We start from the raw sequence: 24,646 nt of genomic DNA, 5'->3' as shown, positions 1-24,646 counted from the left end.
TTGCAGGACCCGGAAGGGGCCCGTCGTACGGCGGCCGGAGTGGCCCCCGGTGCGCGTCATGACGCACAAAGACGTACTCTGCTGTGCGAAGCGCCGGGGGGACGTAGGACTGGGGGCCACCGTGGCGGGACGTTGGCACGGGGGCAAATCGGCGGGCGGCCCTCCTGGAGGTCTGAGCGCTGGTGTGCGGCGGACCAGGGACTGGTAGCGTCGGGCACGAACTCGCCCGGGACGCGGAGCGGCTGACCGTAAGACGAGCTCGGCGGCGGACGCCCGGAGGTTTTCCTTGGGGGGCCGTGCGGAGGCCCAAAAGGACCCACGGCAGCCGGTCGGTCCAACCGTCGTCCTGAAGGCCGGCCATGAGTGCGGCCTTCATGGAGCGGTGAAACCGCTCGCACAACCCGTTGGCTTGGGGGTGGTAGGCCGTGGTGCGGTGCAGCGTGACCCCCAACGAGGCGGGCGACCGCGCCCCAAAGTTCGGACGTGAACTGTGGGCCGCGGTCGGACGAGATGTCCGCCGGTGCGCCGAAGCGCGCGACCCAGGTGGCGATGAACGCCTGCGCCACGTCGGCGGTGGTGGTGGAGGTGAGGGGCACGGCCTCCGGCCACCTGGTGGTCCTGTCCACCATGGTGAGCAGGTGGGTGAACCCCCGCGATGGGGGCAGGGGACCCACCAGGTCCACGTGGACGTGGTCGAAACGCCGTGCAGGCACGGTGAAAGGTGCCAGCGGGGCCTGGGTGTGGCGGTGGACCTTGGCCCGCTGGCAGGCTGTGCAGGCGTTGGCCCAGTCGCGGACCGTTTCGTCGAAGGCCGTGCCAGACGAAACGCGCCGACACCAGCTTCTGAGAAGCTTTCCGGCCCGGGTGAGAAAGGCCGTGGATGGAGGCGAAGATGCGGCGCTGCCAGGAAACGGGCACGATGGGGCGAGGCTGGCCCAGGGAGACGTCGCAGAGCAGGACGGTGCCCGCGAAGGGGATGTCGGCCAGGCGGAGGCCCGTGTCCGCCGCCCGGAGGGCCTGCACCGAGGTGTCGGTGGTCTGGTCGGCCGCCATGAGCGCGAAGTCCACGCCGAGGTGGACCGCGTTCGCGCTGGCCCGAGAAAGACAGTCGGCCACAGCGTTGTCTTTGCCGGCGACGTGCCGGATGTCCGTGGTGAATTCCGACACGGCGGAGAGGTGGCGCTGCTGGCGGGCCGACCAAGGCTCCGTGACTTTGGCCATTGCGTAGACCAACGGCTTGTGGTCGACGAAAGCTGTGAACGGGCGCTGGGCGGCCCTCCAGGAGGTGTCGGAAATGGCGAACGGCCAGGAATAGACCGAGCAGCTCGCGGTCGAACGTGCTGTATTTTAACTCGTTCGGCCGGAGCTGCCGGCTGAAAAAGGCGAGTGGCTGCCAAACCCCGTCCACCCATTGTTCATGGACGGCGCCCACCGCGTAGTTGGAGGCGTCCGTAGTGAGGGCGATGGGCGCGTTGAGCACCGGGTGAGCCAGCAGCGTTGCGTCGGCGAGGGCCCGTTTTGCGCTCGCGAAGGCCGCGGACCAAACGATGTCATGCTTGGCCGGCTTGCCCCGGAGGGCCTCGTAAAGGGGCCGCATGAGCTGAGCAGCGCGGGGCACGAATCGGTGATAAAAATTCACCATGCCGAGGAACTCTTGTAGGGCCTTGATGGAACGGGGACGCGGGAACGTGGTGATGGCCTCGACCTTGGTCGGCAGCGGCACGGCCCCGGTCTTGGTGATGCGGTGGCCCAAAAAGTCAACGGTCGTCGTGCCGAAGTGGCATTTGGCCGGGTTGACAATTAAGCCGTGCTCGCTGAGGCGACCGAACAGTGTTCGGAGGTGGAGGAGGTGCTCGGCGCGGGACGTGCTGGCGACGAGGATGTCGTCCAGATAGACGAAAAGAAATGGCAGGTCGCGCAGCACGCCGTCCATTAAGCGCTGGAACGCCTGGGCCGCGTTCTTGAGGCCAAACGGCATCCTCAAAAATTCGAACAGGCCGAACGGCGTGATGACGGCCGTCTTCGGGACGTCGGCCGCCTGGACAGGTACCTGGTGGTATCCCCGTATCAGGTCAATTTTGGAAAATATGACCCGTCCCGCCAAACGGGCGGAAAAGTCCTGGATGTGCGGGATCGGGTACCTGTCGGGGGTGGTAGCGTCGTTGAGGCGGCGGTAGTCACCACACGGGCGCCATCCGCCCCCCGGCTTTGGCACGATGTGCAGTGGTGAGGCCCACGCGCTATTGGAGAGCCGCACGATGCCGAGGTGCTCCAACGCGTCGAACTCGGCCTTTGCCACGGCGAGCTTGGCCGGGTCGAAGCGGCGGGCCCTGGCGTAGACCGGCGGGCCCGTAGTGGGTATGTGGTGCTGGATCCCATGCCGCACTGCGACGGCCGAAAACGTCGGCCGTGTGAGGGCCGGGAATTCCGCGAGCAGGCGAGCGAACTCGTTCGCCGTCGGGAGGGCGCACGCCAGTTCGGTCGGCGTGGAGCTGCTCATCGTGCACACCAAGGAGCTGAAGGTCTCTGCGTTGACAAGGCGACGACGTTTGACGTCGACCAGCAGCCCGTGCGCGCAGAGGAAGTCGGCGCCCAGCAAAGCCATGGGGACGCAGGCGGTCACAAAGGTCCACTGAAAGCGCTGGCTGCCGAAGCAGAGGGTGACGTTGCACGGGCCGAACGTGCGTATGGCCGAGCCATTAGCAGCGACCAAAGAGGGGCAGCAAACGGCGTCCCGCCTGTCCTGCTCGGAGGCGGGTATGACGCTCAGTTGGGCGCCGGTGTCACAAAGGAAACGCCGCCCGGACGCTTTGTCCCGAATAAAAAGCAAGTTGCCCGAGTGGCCGGCGCTCATGGCTGGGAATGAACGCCGGCCTGGCCGTTTCCCGACTTGCCGAAATTGCACGGGGGTCGGCACGTCCGAGCCTTGTGTCCGAACCTGGCGTGGTAATAACACCACGCCTGGTCAGGTGGAGGCCCCGGCCGTCGTGTCGGAAGCGGTCGGTGCGGCGTGGCGGCCGCCAGTTTCACCGGCAGTTCGGCCTCCAACCGCGCAGGGCGCTCGGGCGTCGTGGGCGTCGCCTCGGACGGCGGCAGGCTCCAGGTAGCCGCGCCGATGTGTTGGCCCGCCGAGGAGATCTTATCGGCTTCCCTGGCGAGGGCGCGGGGATCGGTGATCGACGTGCCAGCCAGGGCGAGGCGTACCGGGTGAGGCAGCTGGCGAAGGAACAACTCGCGGAACAGAAAACCCGGAGTGTGCTCACCGAGCAACGAGAGCATATAGTCCATGCGCTCGGACGGGCGCGTGTCGCCGAGCTCGGGCAGGTCGAGCAGGCGCCGTGCGCGTGCCGCCGGTGAGAGGGCGAAAGCGTCGAGGAGGAGCGTCTTCAGCGCGTCATACTTGTCGGCAGCCGGCGGGTGCTCGAGGAGGCTCAGGGCGCGGGCCGCGGTGGCGGAACCGAGCGCTGCCACGACGTGGTGGAAGCGGGTGTCGTCCGCGGTGATGCCTCGCAGGGCGAACTGGGAGTCCGCCTGGGCGAACCAAACAGCCGCGTGAGCCTCCCAGAAGGTAGGCAGTTTAAGAGTCACTGCCGTGTCCATGTCGGTAGGTCACCAGTGAAGGAGCTGCGCTCCAACGCGAGTCGAAAGAAGTGACGCGACCAAAGACGGAATTCGTCCGAGTTGCTTTATTGAAACAAAACAGCTCAGGTATTCTGACAAAAGCCCGTTTATCGGGCAGCAATATATATACACATTTATGTCGGGAAGTTTGCCCGGCAAAAGGTATACCGGGCATGCCCGGGTGTCAAGGGCGAGCCTTGCAAAGGCGAGTTTGGACCTGCCCGGGCGTGTTTGGCTGCGGCCTGGCAAGTCGAGGCTGGGCGTGCCGGGCGCTCTGGACGAGCACTGGAAAGGCGAGAGCGGGCATGCCCGGACGCTCTGGGCGAGCCCTGGAAAGGCGATAGCGGGCATGCCCGGACGCTCTGGGCGAGCCCTGGAAAGGCGAGAGCGGGCATGCCCGGGAAAGACGAGACCGGGCGTGCCCGGGAGGTTCGGGCGTGCCCGGGAACAGTGAGTCCGGGCATGCCCGGGAGAGGCGCGTCTGGCCGTGTTCTGGCCGGTGCAAGGCTATTGTGTGCATCCAGCGGTAACCGCTACAATCTCACTTTTATAAAGTCACAAGATCTCTGGGACTCCATTGTCATTAATTCCAGCATAAACATTAAAAAAATATATGTATATATATATATATTTTTTTTTTATGTTTATGCTGGAATTAATGACAATGGAGTCCCAGAGATCTTGTGACTTTATAAAAGTGAGATCCAGCATAACAAAGTGTGTCCCTACATGTTTATGTTTTGTTTACAATTTGATGATTTGCAGTGCGAGATCTTATATTCTGTGTTTGTAACAATAATGTAACAATTGACAAATGAACACACGTTGGCTATCTATTTCCACAGTCGACCAATGGAAGAAGTTCAGTCTTTCCAACTTTGAGATCGCAGCATCACCTTTGACCTCTCCTGGGGAGACCATTTGTCAAAGCTGGCTTCCAAAGCCAGCTGAGGACTTGGCATCTTTTGTTGTGCCATGTCCTTTGTTAAATCTGAACTTCTTGCACCTTACAAATCCTTTCTCCATAGCTCATTGGTGTACTGCTCTCCACTATTGGCTGGTGTCCCATCTCACACCTGTCCTTCCTGAATGCTGAAGAAAACAAAGCTCTCATCATTGTTGGCATCTCTCACGAAGAAATAGAACCATAAGGCCTGCTGTTCTCTCATCCCATACAGGTTGGCAGCCTCTGCTTTCTACCACCTCTTCTTTGGTCTTGCTACCTTTGCTCTGTCATCCTTCCAATTATCTCCAGTTCCTCTACAAACCCGCACCTTATGAAACCCCAAAATCCAGGCTTGAAGCTCACTTCCACTCCTTTGTTCCTCGACTGTTCCCATCTTGTCGAACCTTCCATCCCACCTCCTCCTTTTTCTACATTCTGTTATTGCATTCACTCATGCAATTGCACCTCTTCACTCCTTCTCCCCACTCCCCTCCCACCATCACCTCACTCTTCCATGAGCCTAGATTGTGTATCGAAAAAAGTGTTTTGCAATAGGCTTGTAGAACGAGCCACTCAAACAAGAGAATGCCTCAAGATGAAATGTTATGTTTTTATTTTTGACATAATCTTTTATTTTTTACATTAAGGTGGCTGGTTTGAGATCTTAAGGTCTTGAGTTTGTGCCATTAAATACACCAGGTGGGTTGCCTCAGCCTGTCATCTTTCCGAGGTCGGCAAAATGGGTACCAGCTTGCAGGAAACGGGGCACTGCATTAGCAGCGCAGGTCATGCTCCCAGCAATGATGCAACCAGCAGCTGCAGGCTGCATAAGAAATAATAATACAGGCTTATAGATGACCTCATAATAAAATGATGTCATTTGGTGCCTGATTCACTTTTACACTGTCACTTCCACCTCGTCCCAAACTCTGAGACTGGATTTTGTACATTACAGTGTGTACTATACCATGAGCCAGATCTATGATGTCATCTATTGGTGCACTCCTGTCCTCACGTATTGGACTATAAATCGTGGCCACGCTGTCTTCTGCATCAGAGACTGGTTGCCTAGGCCGTTGTTCACTGTGCACGCTCGTCCTTCCTTTTTGAAACCATTTGTTCACATTTTTCTACAACTTACAGTTCAAACCATATTGTGGATTCATTTTCCAAAGCATGGCACATGGTTTGACAACCTCTCTAAGCAAAAACCTGATGATACCTCGCTGCTTCATGATGGTGCACACTGGTAGTGGGGCAGCCATCTTTGCAGCACAATTACTAGCGCTACACATGGGGAAGTCAGGTATTACTTGCAATTGCCACTGCAATATCCCACCCAATACAATTGCACTACACACATGTACTTTTAGTAATAATAAATTCACTTTATTTATTGACTTACATTGGTAATTAATTCCACAATATGTAATTGTATGTTAAACAACAAAATTGTGTCGATCATGCAGGCAGGCTTGCGATGGGGAGAAGGAGACGGCGAAGAAGAATGCCACCTTGAAAGAGTGCCGGGAGCAGCTGACGGAGCGTACCAAAGAAGTCAAGGAGCTGAGGCAGCGGATGGAAAGTGGTCTGACAGAGGCACGAGGCGAGGTCAGCAAGTGGTTAACATAGGTGTGCAGACTTGATACGACTGCAGAGTTATCAGAATTTCTCAGTAGAAGTCGAAGTGCTTTTTGAAAGGTCGTGTTGATGGAGTTTTTGCTAAAACGTTGGATTCAAGATGAGCTTGATTTATTTGCAAACATATTGTTCTCTTCACCACTCGAGTTCCTTTCCCATTTTGTGGAAACCTCTCAGGTGGAACAGCTTCGGGAGCGAGCAATGGTGAAAGAGAAAGCAGCAGCATCACAAATCTCTGAACTGGAGTCTGAGGTCAGCCGGATGAGGGTTGCGATTGCGTCACTACGCCGTGAGAAGCTCGACGTAGGTTTTGGAGGGGAGATTGAGGAGGCAGGTGTGGGAAAAGGCACTTGGTGTGAAGGGGGCGGGAGGAAAGATACGTTTGATAGAAAATTTTTCCTGAATTTTTAAGATCTGCTTTTGGGGTGGTTGGGTGAATGCAGGTGGAGAGACGGCTCCAATCCAAGCTTCAGGATATCCGGGACCGTCTGGAGCATGCAGAGAGTACCATACGCTCTCTGCACTCCTATGTGGACTTCCTCAAGGCGTCCTATGCGTCGGTCTTCGGGGATATCCCAGTCTCACAACGGGCCCGCTCACAATCGCTATCCCAGTCTCAAGATCGCTCGTTTCTCTAACGCCACCACTGCCAAAGCTTTGGTCCTACTGCATATACTCATCCAAACCAGCATGTAAACCTGGTGACCAGCCACAAAAATGGATCTCAAAAGGTATGGAGGACATGTTTATAGAGCAGCACTCCATGTTCCAGAACTTATTGAGTCCGAGAATTTAGATGTAGCATCATGAGTTATGCAGGTCTAAAGCTGAGTCCAATTTATTTCGACCTGCGAACTAGGCCGCGGATGACCTCGCTTTCTTTGTGTGATCCTCTCCCATACCACTTCCAGCCAACCAATGAAATTTGTTCTTGTATAGTATTATTTCTAAGTCTTAACAACTTGTGCTTTAGACTCAGTCTCAGGATTATCATTTAACCTTTCAAAGTTTTCTGTAGTTTTTGCTCCTATGTTAACAGTGTTGCTCTGGTTCATGGTCATTTTGAAAGTTCCGTCCACGTGTGCCTTCGTGATAGTATTTTTCTATTTTGAAAAAACAGGAACACTTTTTTAATCATGAGCCGAATGTCACGGATACTTTGAGGATGTTGCCAATGATTCGTTTCATGTTTAAATGTTTAATTCCGGTGCTTTAATCCGTTTGCAACTTTACGCTTTTATTATTTTAATTTGGAGACCTCAGACTGAATTGTTTGTTGGTACTTGGACTGAGCTTTTGTCACAGCTAACAGAAACGTAATTACTGAGCAGGACTTTAAGAACCTCGGGACTAATGGAAGTACTTGTTTACGAGTTCGATTTTGAACTTTTGTAACTTGATGCTAAAGACCAGAATTATTAAATACTCTGAAAGTCATAAAGTAGCAAACAATAGGCTTATTCATGGTTCTAAAAATGGGGCTTTGGCCTTCTACTTAATTAATATGCACTATTGTGCCACCCATGGGGGGGAGGGAGTGGGGATTTTCAATGAAGTCAAGAAAGAGGTCGATGAAAGTTAAACGGGTGGCGTGGGGGGGGGGGGGGGGGTATTTACCCTCTCGGGGGTGCCTTCATCTTTCCTTACCTAGCCCTTGCAGGTTCAGACAGGAAGCACAGATCACACGACACTTAACCTAGATAGTGGCTCCACAGCACACACCGCCTTGTCGCACGATAATGGGGCGACTTAACCAAAATGTGGAAGTTACTTTTATATTATAGATAAAAATGAACTATCCTAATGAACGTTGAGATCTCGCGAGATCTTGGAGACGGCGGCAGCGATTCTCGAAGCTCCACACGGTCTCCACGTTTTCAAAGTTAAGTCTGTTCACAATTGTATTTTGTCGAAACGGTGTTTATCATTCGGTGTGTGAAGGTATAGTGTGCACCTTGGAAGTTTCTCGGTGTTTATCTTTCATAAATTAATCGTCTGTTTGCCGCGTCGCGAGCAAGGCCTTTGCCGCGTCGCGAGCGATTTGAAATCGAAGTTAAGTAATTGTTCCCATTTGTATTTTCGTTATAACTGTATTTATTTTATGGTGTGTGTACGTATATTGTGTCCCGAGGAAGATTTTCGGTGCAAATCTTTCATACCTGTATTGAAAATCGTGTTAATTCGTGTGTGTCTTGAGGCCTTGTACAGTGTACAACCCTGAGGCTTTGTTTTTCTCTCGGCGGTCCGTCGTTTGTGATCCAATAACTTTCGTTCTCTGTATTTCCCAGTCTTTTCACCCCATAGCCTACTTCCTTGTGTAAATCTCAACAAACAAAAAAAACATTTCCTTCTCTGTTCTCATTCGTTTATTCATTCTTATTCGTTCGTTCGTTCTTCGACCACGTGTTTCTCCCCCATTTCCCAAGATAGTTTTCACTGTTATTAACCTTCAATGTTTACACTTTCCCCTCAAGTTATGTATTCCGTCATATATTATAACACCTTTTTCTTCTTCTTCTTTAAAAGGCTGCTTTCGACTTGCTCACCAAATCTATTCATCCCAAAAAAAAATTCCATCTCCTATAGTGCCTTTTTTCTACATTCCCTAAACTCTCCTGCACTCCATCCTCCATCCAGCGTCCTTAAACGTATTTTTAACTCGAAGGTCACAAGAAACTCATTTTGCAATAAATGTTCGCTTCCCATTAATCGTACACTTTCTAAAATCAAATCTCACCCCTCTCCTCCAAATATTCCCCATAACCCCTCCCCTCCAAATCTTCCCCATCACCCCTCCCCTCCTAATCCTCCCCATCACCCATCCCTTTCAAATCTCCCCCCTTGCCCCCTCCCTCCTAAACTACCCCCTCACCCCTCCCCTCCAAGACTCCCATCTCGCCCCTCCCCTCCTAGACTCCTCCCTCACCCCTCCCCTCCAAATCTCCCCACCCTCATTTCTTCTCAATTTCCCCCCTCTCACTCCCACTCCTCAAAGCGTCCTCCCCGCTTCTTCCCCCTTCCAACTCTCACCTCCATCTCCCCCAACCTTCTGCCTCGCTCTTCCCCTCCTCAAATAACACCTCATTGTGCCTCACCCAATCACCATCAAACCTTTTGTCCGCCCCATCCTTCCCTTTCTCCGAGCTATTCTGAAATCTCTGACACACCTTCAACAGCTCTCCCTACCTCTTCCACCTCTTCCACATCTTAGCCTACCCCTCCTCCCCCCTGTTCTGTATCCGATGCTCCCCCTTCCTCTTCATTAACGGTATGGACCTCAAACATCCAGGGCCTTCGTTCAAACTTAACTGATCTCTCCATACAGGTTGCTTCTGTCAAACCAGACGTGATCTGCTTAACAGAAACTTTCCTCCTTCATGATGTCTCTGATTCCTTAGTATCTCTCCCGGGTTACTCCCTCCTCCGGTATGATAGACCTGAGCCTCGTCCTGGAGGTGGGGTTGCTATCGTTATCAAAAACTCTCTTCCTCACTCGCCCTGCACTGCACTCTCTCCACCTCACCCCCAGGAATACCTCTGGCTACGGCTTCCCCTTCGCTCCCACCTCTTGTTCATATGTGTGTTGTACCGTCCACCAAACAGTGATGACTCCATCTACATCTCGCTGTCTGATAATATGGACCAACTTCTATCTACTCATCCCAACTCTCTCTTCCTCATATGTGGTGATTTCAACTGTCATCATGCCAGTTGGCTGGGTGTGGGTACCTCTCTCACCAGCCATGGCTCCTCAGCAAAGGACTTCTGCGACTCACTGGGACTGACACAATCTGTCAATTTCCCGACCCGGATCTCGGTCAACGGAGCATCTTCTCTTCTGGACTTGGTTATGACTAACTTCCCTGAAAATGTCTGCTGCTCTTCTTCTGCTCCAATCGGATCATCTGATCATGTCCTTGTTAAAGTGGACATCTCTCTGACCATTCTCAAGGAGCCTGCTCAGCGTCGACGAGTCTGGCATTTCACTCAGGCCAACTGTCACGGTCTTCAAGCAGCCATCAATCATCTGGACTGGTCTCCCATCTCTACCACCTCTGACATCAACTCATCCTGGGAATTCTTCCAAAGTAAATTGCTCTCTCTCATGCACAGATTTATCCCATCTCGTCTTCAGTTGTCATGCCCTTCCTCCCGTCCATGGTACACGGAATCTTGTGGTGAGGCTGTTGCCCAGAAACAACTTGCCTTCATCTCCTGGAAAGCAAATCCAACTGAAGGAAATCTCATTTCCTTTCACAAAGCCCGAAACAAGTGTGTGTCCACCCTCAGGAGAGCCAGGAAACAATATCTCTCCGTTCTCAAGACCGAACTCTCTTATCTGTCTCCCTCTTCCAAATCCTGGTGGCGTCTGGTCAAATCCGTTTCTGGTGTTTGTTCCCCCTCCATCCCCTCCCTTACCTCAAATGGCTACGCAGCTGACTCCGCACGTGAAAAATCTGAATGCCTCAACTCTGTGTTTGCCTCTAAATCTTGTGTCCCAAACCCATCCCTCTCTGTACCCACCATACCCAGTCGTACCCAGCTGCTCCTGGACTCCGTGTCCTTTCCTCCTGACAAGGTGGAAAAGTTTCTGTCAACCCTCGACTCTGATTCTGCAACTGGACCCGACGGCATCAGCCCACGGGTCCTAAAATCCTGCTCTGCCGCTCTATCTCACCCTCTCTCTGTTCTCTTCACCCTCTCTTTTGCTCAAGGTCAACTGCCATCTGCTTGGAAATCAGCCAACATCACCGCTTTGTACAAAAAATGTGCAAAAACAGATCCTAGCAACTACAGACCAATCGGCCTTCTCCCAATTATCCGCAAAGTCATGGAATCCATCATTGCTTCGGATATGAAATCTTTCCTCTTCTCCAATGGCTTGATCTCTGATCATCAATTTAGTTTCAGACCAGGTCACTCTACTCTGGACATGCTGCTTCTGCTGTCTCAACAATGGATGGAGGTCCTCAATGCCAAACAGGAAATTAGAGCTGTCTCCCTCGACATATCACGTGCCTTCGATACGGTCTGGCACCCCGCTCTGCTCACCAAACTCTCCTCCTTTGGTATCCATGGAAATCTCCACGCATGGCTGGCAGACGTCCTCTCTAGTCATCGTCAACGTGTGGCCCTGAATGGGTTTCTCTCATCTCCTCTTCCTGTTCAGGCTGGAGTTCCCCAAGGCAGTGTTCTGGGCCCTGTGCTTTTTCTGGTCTTCATCAATGATCTCTCTGACTCTCTTGAAAATCCTCTCTATCTCTTTGCTGATGATTACACTCTCTGCCGCTCCATTCTTCTTCCCTCAGATCGGCAGTCTGCAGCCTCCTCACTCTCTGAAGACTTGGACAAAATCACAGACTGGTCAAACAAGTGGAACATGTCTTTCAATCCTGACAAATCTCACACTCTTACTATGTCTCTCCGAAAAGATCGACTGGACAACCCTCCCATCTACTTTCTCAACAATCCTCTCCAAGAAGTTCTGTCGCTCAAGCTTTTGGGTCTCACTATCTGCCATGATCTTTCTTGGGAAAACCACATTTCCAAGCTGGCCTCCAAAGCCAGTCACGGACTGGGCATCCTCCGTCGTGCGAAGTCCTTCCTCGGCACACCTGAGCTCCTCACCACATACAAGGCTTTCATCCGCAGCTCAATTGAATACTGTTCTCCCCTATGGGCCAGTGCTCCTGCCTCACACCTAGCTCGGCTTCACGCTGTTGAGACCAAAGCTTTCAGAATTATTGGAATCTCCCGCGATGAAGCTATCTCTGAGGGCCTTTCACTCACTCACCGCAGGCAGGTAGGTGGTCTTTCTGTCTTCTACCGACTCCTCTCCGGCCTTGCACCCCCAGCTCTCTCTGTGCTCTGTCCCCCAAATATTCCTACAGGTCGCACAAGATCTGCCAGCAACCCTCTGATGGTTAAACTGCCGAAATCTCGGCTCTCTGCTCACCTTCACTCTTTCAATCCTCTTTTCTCCCGCCTCTGGAACAAACTCCCTCACTCCCTTCAATCCCACTCCTCCCTCCAGGTCTTTAAAACAGCTGTTCACCACCATCTCTTATCTTCCCCCATCCAAAACCTTGATCTTTTCTGCCCCCGCTAATTCACCCCAGATCCACCTTGTTTGAAATTCCAACTTCTTTCCTGGAAGTCCTGGCAGTGTCCATATGTGTTATACCTCTCCAACCCCCCCCCCCCTTCCCATGCCCTCCCCCCAAAGCCCTCGCCCTCTCTCAGATCTCTCGATGTCTCCATGTCTCTCGGTCACTGCTCTCAAATGTTGTGTTTGTGTCCTTCCCCCTCTCTCCCCATCTTGTCTACCGCTCCCTATGTTATATGTTTTATGTGTCGGTTTGTCTTTCTGTGTGATTAATGTTCGCTCTTTCACGAGCCTCGATCTTGTGTTAAAAAAAAAAAAAAAAATCCTATACAACATGGTCCATGCTAACTAAGGTCCTATATTTTAATATCTACCCTGAACCACACACACACACATAACAATAAGATTGATAATTAGGTTATTTTTCTGAAATAACCTCATAGAGTGGGTGCCAGTGTGTGCCGTCCTGCTCCCCATGGCAGTATCTTCCCTGGAAGAGGGCCCACAATCCCCCTCCCCAAATCCTTCATTTTCACTAAAATGTCTTCTGCTCCCAAACTACCTGGCCGATTCAAACCAAATCTGCCAGGATGCATCAGGACAGGTTGGACTTCTTGGGTTGTGCTCTTTATCTGGATCCGCCTCCTCGAAGGAGGTCCTAAATTCAGATATTTTTTCCAAATCTTATCTTCTGAAACTCACCACCAATTCAAAGGGAACTCGCTCGGAAGCATTAGGACCAGGTCCGGATCTGAAGTTGTGCTTCACATAAGCACCGACCTGTGTGAAACGGGTGTCATGGGGTCTGCCCCTTGATCCGCCATTTTCATTAAAACATCTCCATAACTACGAGCCAGAATTGAACCAAATTTGACAGGATTCATCATGGCAGCAGGGTCTTTTCAGATTGTACTTCTCACCTGGATCCGCTAGCCCCCACAGCGCCAAATTCAGTTACGGCATTCAAAACTGGAATTTGTCAAAACTCAATAAGGACCCCATTAACCAAAATCGATTCTGTTCAAACAGTCCCTACCCGATTCCGCTTAAACGGTCCCGTCTCCGGTCACCCCGCCTGTTGGGGAAATAACCGTCAGTCCCCCAAGGTACCTTTTTTCTTCTTCTTCTTCAAGTTAATATTTTCGACAAAAGAGTAAACATTTCTGCAGTTGTAATTTATCAAATTGAGCAAGAAATTCGACCACAATTAGAACTCATCGCGTCGATTTTTAAATACTTATTCTTCCATGTGTTTGAACATTCGTTTTAATTTCATCCAAGACGAGGTAGGCATAGGCCTGCCTAGTGGGTGAATGCATTTGGTCAATGTCAGTCAAGAATGGGTTTTTGTATTCTCAGGTGATATGTACGTATATGCTTGACAGGGCCAGAACTTGGACTGTACGTGTGCATTTGCCCCAAATTTGTTGTGCAAAATTACTTTCAAACAAGGAAAGTCAGCGTCACAATAAAAAGTTTTCATTTTTAATCAAGTTGATTGAAAAAGATTAAATACAGCCACTTTCCGTGAACTGATTGAGTATCGAGCCAATGTGAATGTTACAGTACTCAGGCTGACCCAGTTGCCTTGTCCGCATTCTGACAAACCACTCTAAGTAGTCAGTTTGGACACTCCAGGCAGGGTCACAGGCTTGTTTGCCACACTCACGTACTTCGGTGGAACGTTTGAGCTAGCCGAGCAACATGTACTCCCTCACACCTGGCAACCGAATGGCGATACAAGAGGATACTTTTTCGTGCTGGACACTAATCTCCCTGAACCCAATTTGTCCTTTAACGGACAATTCATAGCTAAAGCGGAAAGCGATCAGGGCAACTTGAAGTACACAGAGGCGAAGTGGCTTCCTTTTGTGTATTTAGTAAATAAACTGGGAGAGAGAACAAAGGACACAAATGCATTTATCTACAACAGTTGTATTTGTAATATATATGTGCCCCGGGTATCAGACGATCAGTAGATCCCCTGTTTACCCCACTTTCATCCTCCTCGGCTTACTCTCAGCCCCGTGATGCAGCTCCACTCCAGCATTGTAGTTATTGCCAAACACGAGCAGATTAGCTCCTTGATAATGTCGATTTACTGCCTGGAAATAAAGCAGTCGATACCTGTAATCCTTAAACGTTTGCTTGTGGGCCGTAAACTCACAAAATAATTTTCGTTAGGGACACAACTATTCTATGTTAGCATATTTGACCTGGGCATCTCAGTGACCTTTGTGGTGTCAGGAGTGGGATGGGGGGAGTGGTTACCTGGATCCAAGAACTTGACAACAACACATACACAAAAGCTAGGGTGGGGGGGGGGGGGCGGTTCTATTGATCCCTCTGTCAAAACACCTGACCTGGGAATGACAGGGCAATGCTTTTTATGAGTGAGGGGGCTCTCTCCAATGAGATGGGATGGTGTCCATCCTAGATTAAAGGAGTCCATTAAAAATGGGTCTACAGCTCGTCATAAATTGTCTAATTCTAATTCTGCCATTTTAATCTAATTCTGCTTCATTTTGCTCAGATTAAATACTCACCCTAAATTTGAAATGCTGAAAAATAGAACATTGGCTCCAAGAAAAAAAAAACATTGGCGGTATTTTTCATGTGGTGTATAGGTAATAGACTGCTGCCTCGATCTCTTCCAAAAATAATATGCAATACCTTATTTCATCTGAATGGGTTGTAATCAAAACGTACCTTTATTTCATGATAAAAGACACGTTGTTCAGTCTTCAAATGAAGCCTAAGGCTTGAAGCCTTTCTCAAAGTCCGTGTCACCTGTCGGCTCCAATGTTTCGATATTTGATGGTACTTTTAAGTTGCCTTGGTTGGTTTACACTGAATTGAAAACTTATAGGGAATGCATGGTGATTGTGAATATGTTAATAGGACCCTTCTGGTGATGCCTTTAGGCATCTTGGTCCATGGGACCAAAATGCCGTATGTATGATTTGATTTTTTTTTCGGATTACAATTGTGGCTGGAGTCAGGCCAGTAAGCCAAGCTCCATCCTCGGCGGACAGAGTCTCAGAGCGACTGGTGGAGAATATTACTGAATACAAGGAACTGGGAGTGGGGGAGGGGCAGGGAGAGGTCATTCGGCCCTTCATGCCGATACTGCACTAACATAGAAAACAGTGGGAAGGAAAACCACAAATGATGGTACTGATCCACCACAATGGAGAAATAAGCCAAATAATAACACCTATGAGAAATCTGGGGAAAATTTTTTTGCATGGAAAACCTAAAACCTAAGCGAAAAGCAGGGAACCTATCACGGCATGGACACTCTGTGGAGAGGAGGAATGAACAAACGGTCATGAAATTTTGTTGATTGGCTCAAGGGTCTGAGTAGTTACTGGACATAAAGACCGACATCAGGGGTACCCGGCATTGCTCCAATTCTGTTGGCATTTTGAAGAAATCAAATTGTTTAATTATATTTTTGTGGAGGCTAAAACAATTCCCAACACCCACCAAAGATTGATGTCAAGGATCATTTAACATTACCTTTCAGATAGCTACAAAGACTTGGACACTATGTACAGTACAGAGATTTTTTTATTTGTTTAAACCCCCCTCCCCCAAAAAAATCTTTTTTTCAAAATTGTCAAAAGTTTTTTTTGTCAAAACGCTCCCCAGAACTCACATGAACATCAAAAGTTGGCCGAAGATCTGTTTGGCCATCTGAGAAAAATGGCCACAGACACAGACAAACATCTCATAGTTATAGATATACATAATTATTTGTTCCAAGTCCTAAATTATCCTTACACTATGGAAAATAAACAGGCGTTGCACAACCAAATCGATAGGCCCATAGTAATTATCAAGGCCAATTAAACCAATCTGTTCCTTAAGCCATACTTATTACCATAAAGTCTCCCCCCCCCCCCCCTCTCCCCAACATTTTTTGCAATTTTTTCAAAACCGCTGAGGATTATTTCGAATTCTCATGACTTTTTCTCGAGGGTCTTACACACATTTTGATATTGTGCACAAATGCATAAGATTAGCATATTGCATAACTAATTAGGCAATAATTAGATAAATTAACATATGAAAAAATATGTTTACCATTGCATTCATTACGTGATGATCTATGCGTGCGCAAATTTAGGTTCATCGGACCATAGACAGCCGAGATCTGAGGGGTGACTGGGAGCCGCCCCCCTCACCTCTTGGTGAAAGCTCAAAACCGCCCAGATCAGTAATGGGGTAACTTAGGATAGTTATTTCATTGTCAAATGTTCAGCATAAGGATCATGTCAAGGTACAGTATGTCTAGACAAAATCATTTGTGAGCCCTCCATTCTGTAATGTGTCTATGACCTGATTAACCCTTTCAATCATTCCTATGTAATTTGTGTATGTGTTTTCTTTACAAATGAGCCATGAACAGCTATTTACACCAACCAGTATGATTACCTCATGGACGTGAGTTCGGAGGAGGCTGCCATTGGCTCCCAATGTACCGTGGACATGTCACGGCATGGACGACCGTCAGTGAGGAGGAGAAAAGAATAAAACAACAAGAGAAGAGAGGGTTCAAAGAAGTGCTGAAGGTGTAGGCCTGAGCAAAATGGTATTCAGCAGTGCTGACCAGGCACAGACCTCAGATGTGACTTGGCCGATCTCTCTTCCCACCCAAGCTCCACCACTGCAGCATCCCTCTCAACTACAACTTCAACCGCCACAAAGCACAATGTTCCATCTTTGCCGTGACATAACGCCAGACATTGACGCCATCAACCCGATATCGGGTTTTCAAATCGTGATACAGTTCCTCAATCCACCATATCCTGATAAACAGGGAACCTATCACAGTGACAGATCCTCTTTCAAGCTTTCTGTCCGCTGGGAAAAAAAAAAAAAAAAACACCTTTAGAGGCCATTTTTCCCCGCAAGCGGGGGTTGGCCTTTTTCGGGAACTGTGGTTGTTGTTTTTCGGTCCCCTTTTTGAAGCAATGTTTTACGGCCGGATGCCCTTCCTGACGCCAACCCTTTTTGCCGCCTTTAACGACAAGCAGGGAATTACCAGTGAACTGGTACTCAAATTTGCCGACCTCGGAAGGATGACAGGCTGAGTCAACCCCCCTGGCGTTATTTCAGCGATTGACCGGGATTCTAACCCAGGATCCTAGGATCCTAAGCCGGCACCCTAGCCGCTAGCCCAACACCAGGGTTATCTATTCCGAAAATATCTATTTATCTATTATGATAAATATCTATTATGAAAACCGAAGAAAATATCTATTCAGCTTTCCCGGCACAAGGTCTAAGGTCATTCTATTGCTAAATTGGTGATTTGATCTCGGTCAACCATAATTGTCAGAACTGGTCCAAATCTGGAGACCGTAACAGTATTCTATGAATAAAAAAGGTAAGACATTTCAACAGCAGAATGAAAATGGCCAGGAGGTAGCGGGAAAATGGTGGTACAAATACCATAACAAGGACAACTTGCAGTAATTGCTTTCGGCAGGAAAGGCCAAAGAATTTCTTCAGCTGACCAATGCCCGATTCATTGGCCAAGGTTCTTTTTCTTTTTCTTTTTCATACCTCAATCCAATCCGCAGGTCTACAACTATGGCAGTCTGAGGTTCATCCAATCAGGCAGAAATAAAGAACAATGGTATCCATGGATACAAGAAAATAAAAATACAGCTCAAAATAAGATTCAAACAAATGACGTCAAACATCTTTAATGCTCCCAATTTAGCTAGACTGCTCTAGGCCTCTAGACCCATATGCTCTAGGGGAGGTTTAAAAAAGGTCAAGATGAGAGGGACAAGGGTGAGCAACACATTATTCATAATGGACCGAAATTGCTTGAAAATCAAATTTATTGCTCAAATGAAAGCAGTGCACTAACTTCCATTAAAAAATCACTGGAAATTCAAAATCAATTTTCATATTCATCCTCTTCAAAGTCTTCATCTTCAATTGTTGCTTCCTGGTACTGCTGGTACTCGGAAATCAGATCGTTCATGTTGCTCTCGGCCTCGGTAAACTCCATCTCATCCATGCCCTCACCCGTGTACCAGTGAAGGAAGGCCTTGCGTCGGAACATGGCACTGAACTGTTCTGAGATTCGCTTGAACAGTTCCTGGATGGCCGTGCTGTTTCCAATGAATGTGCCAGACATCTTGAGACCACGTGGGGGGATATTGCAAACGGCAGTCTTCACGTTGTTTGGGATCCAGTCCACAAAGTAGCTGCTATTCTTGTTTTGTATGTTCAGCATCTGTTCATCCACCTCTTTCATTGAAACTCTGCCACGGAAAATGGCTGCCGCAGTGAGGTAGCGGCCGTGACGTGGGTCACAAGCGGTCATCATGTTTTTAGAGTCAAACATCTGCTGTGTGAGCTCAGGAACAGAGAGTGCCCGGTACTGCTGATTACCACGAGATGTGAGTGGGGCAAAGCCGGGCATGAAGAAATGCAGCCGTGGAAAGGGAACCATGTTGACGGCCAACTTCCGCAGGTCAGCATTTAGCTGCCCAGGGAAACGCAGACATGTGGTCACTCCACTCATGGTAGCAGACACTAGGTGGTTGAGATCCCCGTAAGTTGGGTTCTTCAGTTTGAGGGTACGGAAGCAGATATCGTACAGGGCTTCATTGTCGATGCAGTATGTTGCGTCGGTGTTCTCTATCAATTGGTGTACCGACAGTGTAGCATTGTAAGGCTCCACAACGGTGTCACTGACTTTGGGTGAGGGCACCACACTGAAGGTTTGCATGATACGATCGGGATACTCTTCACGGATCTTACTGATGAGGAGCGTACCCATGCCAGACCCCGTACCACCCCCCAGAGAGTGAGTTAGCTGAAAGCCCTGAAGGCAGTCGCAGCTTTCGGCCTCCTTCCGTACCACATCCAGCACAGAGTCCACCAGCTCTGCACCCTCAGTATAGTGACCCTTGGCCCAGTTGTTTCCTGCACCACTTTGACCTGCACCCATGCAAATGGTGGTTTCAAGGCCAAGGTAAAAAATAGAAAATCTTAAAGACAACAGTTGCTGCTTCACAATTTAATTGGCAAGCTATTCGCTTGCACAACTTTAATGTTTGAAATTTCAAATCGGGCTTTGAAATTCCATGAAGGAAAAGCATTCTTGCAAACTCGATTCCCAACAGGGTTCAAGAGCTGCTCAGAGCTAAGTGTCTACACACACACATTGTTACTTTCGTTTTTTTATACCCTTGTGTTGTAGCCCTTGTGTTGTATACGAGTCTGTGTGGGGACGTCCCATTTAGGAATTTTAGTTTTATTGTGCATTATCTTGTTACCGACATTTCTTCAATAAAGCCGGTATTTTTGTTCATTTTAAATCCTGTGTCGGGTGGAATTAATTATCGCAGGTTCGAAGTCGTCCGGTGGGCCCGTGCAGGTAAGCACTAGCGGCCCTACCTCCCCCCCCACCCCCCCACCCCACGCATATAAAGAAGGTCCGCTTTGACTGAATGCCTCGGAGTTAAAGCCTGTTTGGTCATCTGTCGCCGTGCAGTGTTCACTACAGGGTAGACACACGACAATATTTAATGACCAAGTTTTCCTCCAACAATTAAAGGCTGGTTGGCACATTTTAGTGGGTGAAGGTTGTAAGGTTAATCCTCAAATGCAAAACATTATACCTTTGGCCCAGTATACATATGGGGACATTAGTCAAAATATATAATTTGGATCGAAGTCAAATTTGCACATTTTAAAAGTTAATTCGGACACTTTCGGCGGTATTTCAATCTCTTTGGCCGAGACGAAACTCATGGGCCCTGAATAATGTTGTGCAAGGGCATAAGCAGTTGAGCCTCAAGTGCATGGTCATACAATTCTACAACACGTCCCGTCCACAAACCAAAAAAAAACACCCGTGTCCGAAGGAAGCGGTTCAGTTTGGCATTTTTTATATGAAATAGGCAAAGCCAAGAAATGAACAAAACCCATTGGAATTACCCTTTAGAACCTTCTAGAATTGCACTTTAGAACCCTCTAGAATTAAACACTGTGGGTTAGAAAGGTTCTTCTTCATTTTTAAAGGACGGATAGAAGGAAGTACATAGCAAAATATTGAAGGGTGTCACCGCTTAAGATTTGGTTTGAAAGCAAAGGTTATTGCAATCTCATCACCACTCAAACCCACATGTACTCCTCCAAAATCGACCGATAGCCAGTTGGCACCCTCTTGTAAAATATTGATAAATATACAATCTTACTCGCAAAGGCAAAATAATAGTAAATAAAACAAACACGTTCGTGTTGGTAGAATTGCAAAACTGGTTGCCACAGAAAATCAAGATAGTGAAAAAGAAACAAAATAACATTTCGTCGCTTTTCACCATTTCGAAATACTGCACCGAAGCCTTCGGGACACGCACTGAGATCCTGGATGGATTGTCTCTATTAGACATCGATTTAAGGCTCGTTAAAGAACCTGTACACAAATCAGGTGCATCAAAATGAATAGACAATGTACAAAGACATTAGTAGGCAACGGACAAACTTTGTACACAAGACGTGAACCAGAGTTTGTTGCATCACAAACCATGGGTTCAGACGATAACGAAGGTCGAAAGGAACGTTTTAACTTAGGGGTTACACAAAGGGGTCAAGTCACTGTCTTGAGGGTTTACACAAACTAGTGGGCCTGTTGGTCCATTGGACCAAATTTTCATTGGTCTTAACAGCCTTGGAGCATACCTACGTGCTTGCTGTACTGCTTGAGCATTATCTTGCGTTTCACCAAGCCCAGATGTACTGTATTTGTAGAATTTCAATAAAAGCCACATCACTGTTCATATCGGTAAATATTATTCCATCGTGTTTGGGAAAATTGGAAAAACAATATAGCCTATTTTACTCCGAGGGGTCCCAGGATTACCCACCCAAAATTTTGTTGCGATCGGTTCAGCCGTTTTTGCGGTACCTGGGAACAGACGGACAGACAGACAGACATTTGGTGAATTATAGTAAGATATGTTTTCGGAGCCTGGTGTTGGCTCAGTGGTTAGGGTGCTGGCTTGAGATGCCTAGGATCCTGAGTTCGCAATCCCAGTCAAATGTTGAATTAACACCAGGGGGTTGACTCAGCCTGTCATCCCTCCGGGGTCGGCAAATTGAGTACCAGCTTCCTGGGATGAACGAGCCATACGGGTATCCTGTGTCAGAGTGGCAACCCATGCAGGATTGTGCCCAATAGCCAAGAAAACTTCTTCGGCAACCCTATGCATCCTCACGGTGCAAAAAGGAATGGTCATCATCAATATACGTTTTATTTAAATGTCATTGTTTTTGCTATTTCTTTTGTAATTGGAATGCCATGCTCTGGAAGGACCTATTAAGCTGCTATATACACCTTAACATGGCGTGCGTTTAAAATATGGGAATTCTCCCGGATTCTTTGTAATTAATTGTCCTATCCAACTGAGATCATAACGATAATTTTGGTGTCACCTTCCACATCAGAAAGCTCCAGTGACACTCCACAAAAAAACATGCCACACACACACACACACACACACACACACACACACACACACACACACACACACACACACACACACACACACACACACACACACACACACACACACACACACACACACATAGTAGAAGGTCTAAGTCTACACTATGCTGTCGTGCATCCGCAGTCCCAATTTTCCCTGTTGATTCTTTGCCAATCCTGCCCTTTCCCCATTTTTTTTCCATGATCCTCAGCACTTGTACAAAAGAGCCCCTGCTTTCGGGGCTTTAATGCTTTCAGAAATCACAACTATTCCAACACTCGTGGGGTCGGCAGAGAAAGGTGTGGCCGAAGTCTATCGGAACCGGCTGACCCAGACTGATGTTTGCCGAAATAGCAGGAATGGAATTCATTCAGGATGCCGGCAATAACTCGCTTACTCTTTGCGAAGGACCCCTCGGTACATCCGGCAGGCAGGACGCCCAGTTTGACGTCCATCCGAGGGACGGCACACTAATAAATCGATCTGCTTGTGAAACACCAGGATAGTAGTTCACAGCTGGCGTTAGATTCAAACACAGGTTAGACAGGTCAAAGGTGAGAGGTACGAGCCAAAGTGGCGAATATAAACGTTACAAAAAAATGTCCGAGCTCTTGAGGTGCACCATACCAAAAACGAAGTTGTCTGGTCTAAACATTCTTCCAATAGGTCCACTCCGCACAGCATCCATGGTACCCGGCTCCAGATCAATAAGGATGGCCCGAGGCACATACCTTCCACCTGCAAATACAAGGTCCAACCCCAAAGCCCCCATCAACATGAATTTCGGTATTTATCAACGCCAATGAAACTCGTACCCACCTAACATGGGTCAAGATCCTAACTGGTAGGTTACTCAAAGCTACCTGACCAACCAATGCAGCACCCTTTCAAGTAGAGATTGGTCATACCGGAACCTTCACTGTAGTAAACGTTGATCCTCTCTTGCTGCAGGTCAGAGTCACCCATAAAGGCACCTGTGGTATCAATTCCATGTTCATCACTGATAACTTCCCAGAACTAAAAAGACAAAGAAACAACAACTCAATTGTCTGAAACCATTTTACGTGCTACTGGGGAGGAGGGATTGGGGGGGGGGGACGGACAGCGTCATCTATTAATTACATACATGGTGCAAAGGGAGAGTGGTTATGGGGGAGGCAACCTAAGGGAGGAGGTGTATGGCATGGATCAAGAATTCAAGGAGAAAAATGAACATTATGAAACTAACTTGGGTGGGAGAATTCGTCGAAATAGCATTTCATCCCTATTCACCATTTCGAAACTGCCCCCCAAAGTGGGGGTCAACAAGTTGTTGAAGCCAATTTTTAAAATTACATTTTAAAAAACATCAACAAAATACAGGGGAAGAACGTTTTTGAAAGGTTGGGGTTAATAAAGTTTTATGGCTCCAATTGTCCTCGAAAAGTTTGGTTACAACAATCCAAAAAATAGCTTCACTTTACATTTTGATTGCACAACGAAGGTCGTGAAGAAAGAAAAACCCCCAAAGCATTGCACATGGTACTAGTGATTCAGTGTCATCGACTTATTACGTACGCAAAATGCAACGATTTCAAGCCAGTGTGCTCAGATGGAGGTTGTGCAATTCAAAGGAATGTCCTGCGATCCAAACCCTGCTCTCTCCCCTCTAAGCACGGCACGTTGGAGATGCGCACGACCCGCCAGTACACAGGTCACAGCATAGTTCGGCTCAAAGTGCCATTGTTCGCGGGAACTCGTCTCCAAGTTCAAATGGTCCATCGGACAAATCAGGAAAATTCGCTTCCATATAAATGAATAAAAATCAAACCTTTGAGCCGATTTGGTTTCCGCACTGTCCGGCCTGGAGATGGACGATTTCCCTCATGGTTCTTCAACAATGAACACCGACCGAACCACAATCAAATGTGTTCACCCAACCACGAAATATTCATTTGTACACACTCCCATCCTCCACGCCCCCCTTATATGGGTGTGTCCAGTGAAGGCACCGACCTTTTTCATTGGCTGCCTCGAAGCCGGTGGGCGTAACGAGTGACGTAGATGGTCGAAGTGTCAGTGGGATCAGAAGAGTGCACATCTTCAGTCCCGACTTCAAGCCTCCTGTCGACCCATTGAATGAACACCAGGTGGGTTGACTCGGCCTGTCATCCTTCCGAGGTTGGCAAATTGAGTACCAGCTGACTAGTAATGGGGGGCACTGCATCGGCGTCACAGTGGGGCCCCCAGAAAATGATGCAACCAGCTGCACAAAAAGTTTACAAGATCATCAGTTCACAGCTTCACTCTTGTTTCTTATATCGTGTTTAATACCTATTTTTATATTGGATGTTTTCACTGAAATCAACTTTTTTTTTTTTTTTTTTTTTTTTTTTGTATACAAGGTCGAGGCTCGTGAAAGAGCGAACATTAATCACACAGAAAGACAAACCGACACATAAAACATATAACATAGGGAGCGGTAGACAAGATGGGGAGAGAGGGGGAAGGACACAAACACAACATTTGAGAGCAGTGACCGAGAGACATGGAGACATCGAGAGATCTGAGAGGGCGAGGGCTTTGGCGGGGGGGCATGGGAAGGGGGGGGGGGGGTTGGGAGAGGCATAAAACATATTGACACGGCCAGGACTTCCAGGAAAGAAGTTGGAATTTCAAACAAGGTGGATCTGGGGTGAATTAGCGGGGGTAGAAAAGATCAAGGTTTTGGATGGGGGAAGATAAGAGATGGTGGTGAACAGCTGTTTTAAAGACCTGGAGGGAGGAGTGGGATTGAAGGGAGTGAGGGAGTTTGTTCCAGAGGCGGGAGAA

General features: G+C 48.6%; 3 protein-coding genes across 8 annotated transcripts in view; 1 reads left to right on the top strand and 2 right to left on the bottom strand.

Annotated features, from left to right (window-relative positions):
• Positions 1-7,649, top strand: part of LOC137438820 (outer dense fiber protein 2) — an 82,944-nt gene extending 75,295 nt beyond the window's left edge. For 4 of the 5 annotated variants that reach the window (XM_078767275.1, XM_078767273.1, XM_078767274.1 and 1 more), the window contains 3 exons: positions 6,037-6,178; positions 6,386-6,511; positions 6,652-7,649. In XM_078767275.1, the coding sequence (XP_078623401.1) occupies positions 6,037-6,178; positions 6,386-6,511; positions 6,652-6,846 (463 nt within the window). In that variant the 3' untranslated portion in view covers positions 6,847-7,649. Of the gene's footprint in view, positions 1-6,036; positions 6,200-6,385; positions 6,517-6,651 lie in introns of those variants that run through there. The other variant, XM_078767276.1, reaches the window with a different exon arrangement.
• The window catches only part of LOC144888650 (uncharacterized), a 648,249-nt gene that overhangs the window by 147,143 nt on the left and 476,460 nt on the right, over positions 1-24,646 (bottom strand). The window lies entirely within an intron of this gene.
• Positions 18,016-24,059, bottom strand: LOC137438819 (tubulin beta-4 chain). 2 transcript variants are annotated; one of them, XM_068134199.2, is made up of 4 exons: positions 23,831-24,059; positions 22,744-22,852; positions 22,463-22,573; positions 18,016-19,283 (listed from the first exon to the last, which is right to left on the bottom strand). In XM_068134199.2, exons 1-4 carry the CDS (start codon positions 23,837-23,839, stop codon positions 18,232-18,234), a joined length of 1,281 nt encoding a protein of 426 aa, XP_067990300.1. In that variant the 5' UTR covers positions 23,840-24,059; the 3' UTR covers positions 18,016-18,231. The 2 variants fall into 2 exon arrangements, with proteins under 2 accessions (XP_067990300.1, XP_067990298.1); XM_068134197.2 differs by lacking the exon at positions 23,831-24,059 and adding an exon at positions 23,646-23,790.

The sequence above is a fragment of the Myxine glutinosa genome, chromosome 13 (assembly GCF_964187855.1).
Source record: "Myxine glutinosa chromosome 13, kmMyxGlut1.1, whole genome shotgun sequence".
Lineage (NCBI taxonomy): Eukaryota > Metazoa > Chordata > Myxini > Myxiniformes > Myxinidae > Myxine > Myxine glutinosa.
Note: the sequence above shows the minus strand (reverse complement) of the source record. Positions and strands in the feature narration are given on the sequence as shown.

What these genes read in the sequence shown, in the direction of transcription:
- LOC137438819 (XM_068134197.2), bottom strand. Translation starts at nt 23,702, where the DNA reads ATGAGGGAAATCGTCCATCTCCAGGCCGGACAGTGCGGAAACCAAATC. An exon ending in GAAACCAAATCGGCTCAAAG is followed by an intron (nt 22,853 to 23,645) that starts GTTTGATTTTTA and finishes TTGTCTTTTTAG; the next exon opens with TTCTGGGAAGTTATCAGTGA. An exon ending in ACCAGACAACTTCGTTTTTG is followed by an intron (nt 19,284 to 22,462) that starts GTATGGTGCACC and finishes GCATGGGTGCAG; the next exon opens with GTCAAAGTGGTGCAGGAAAC.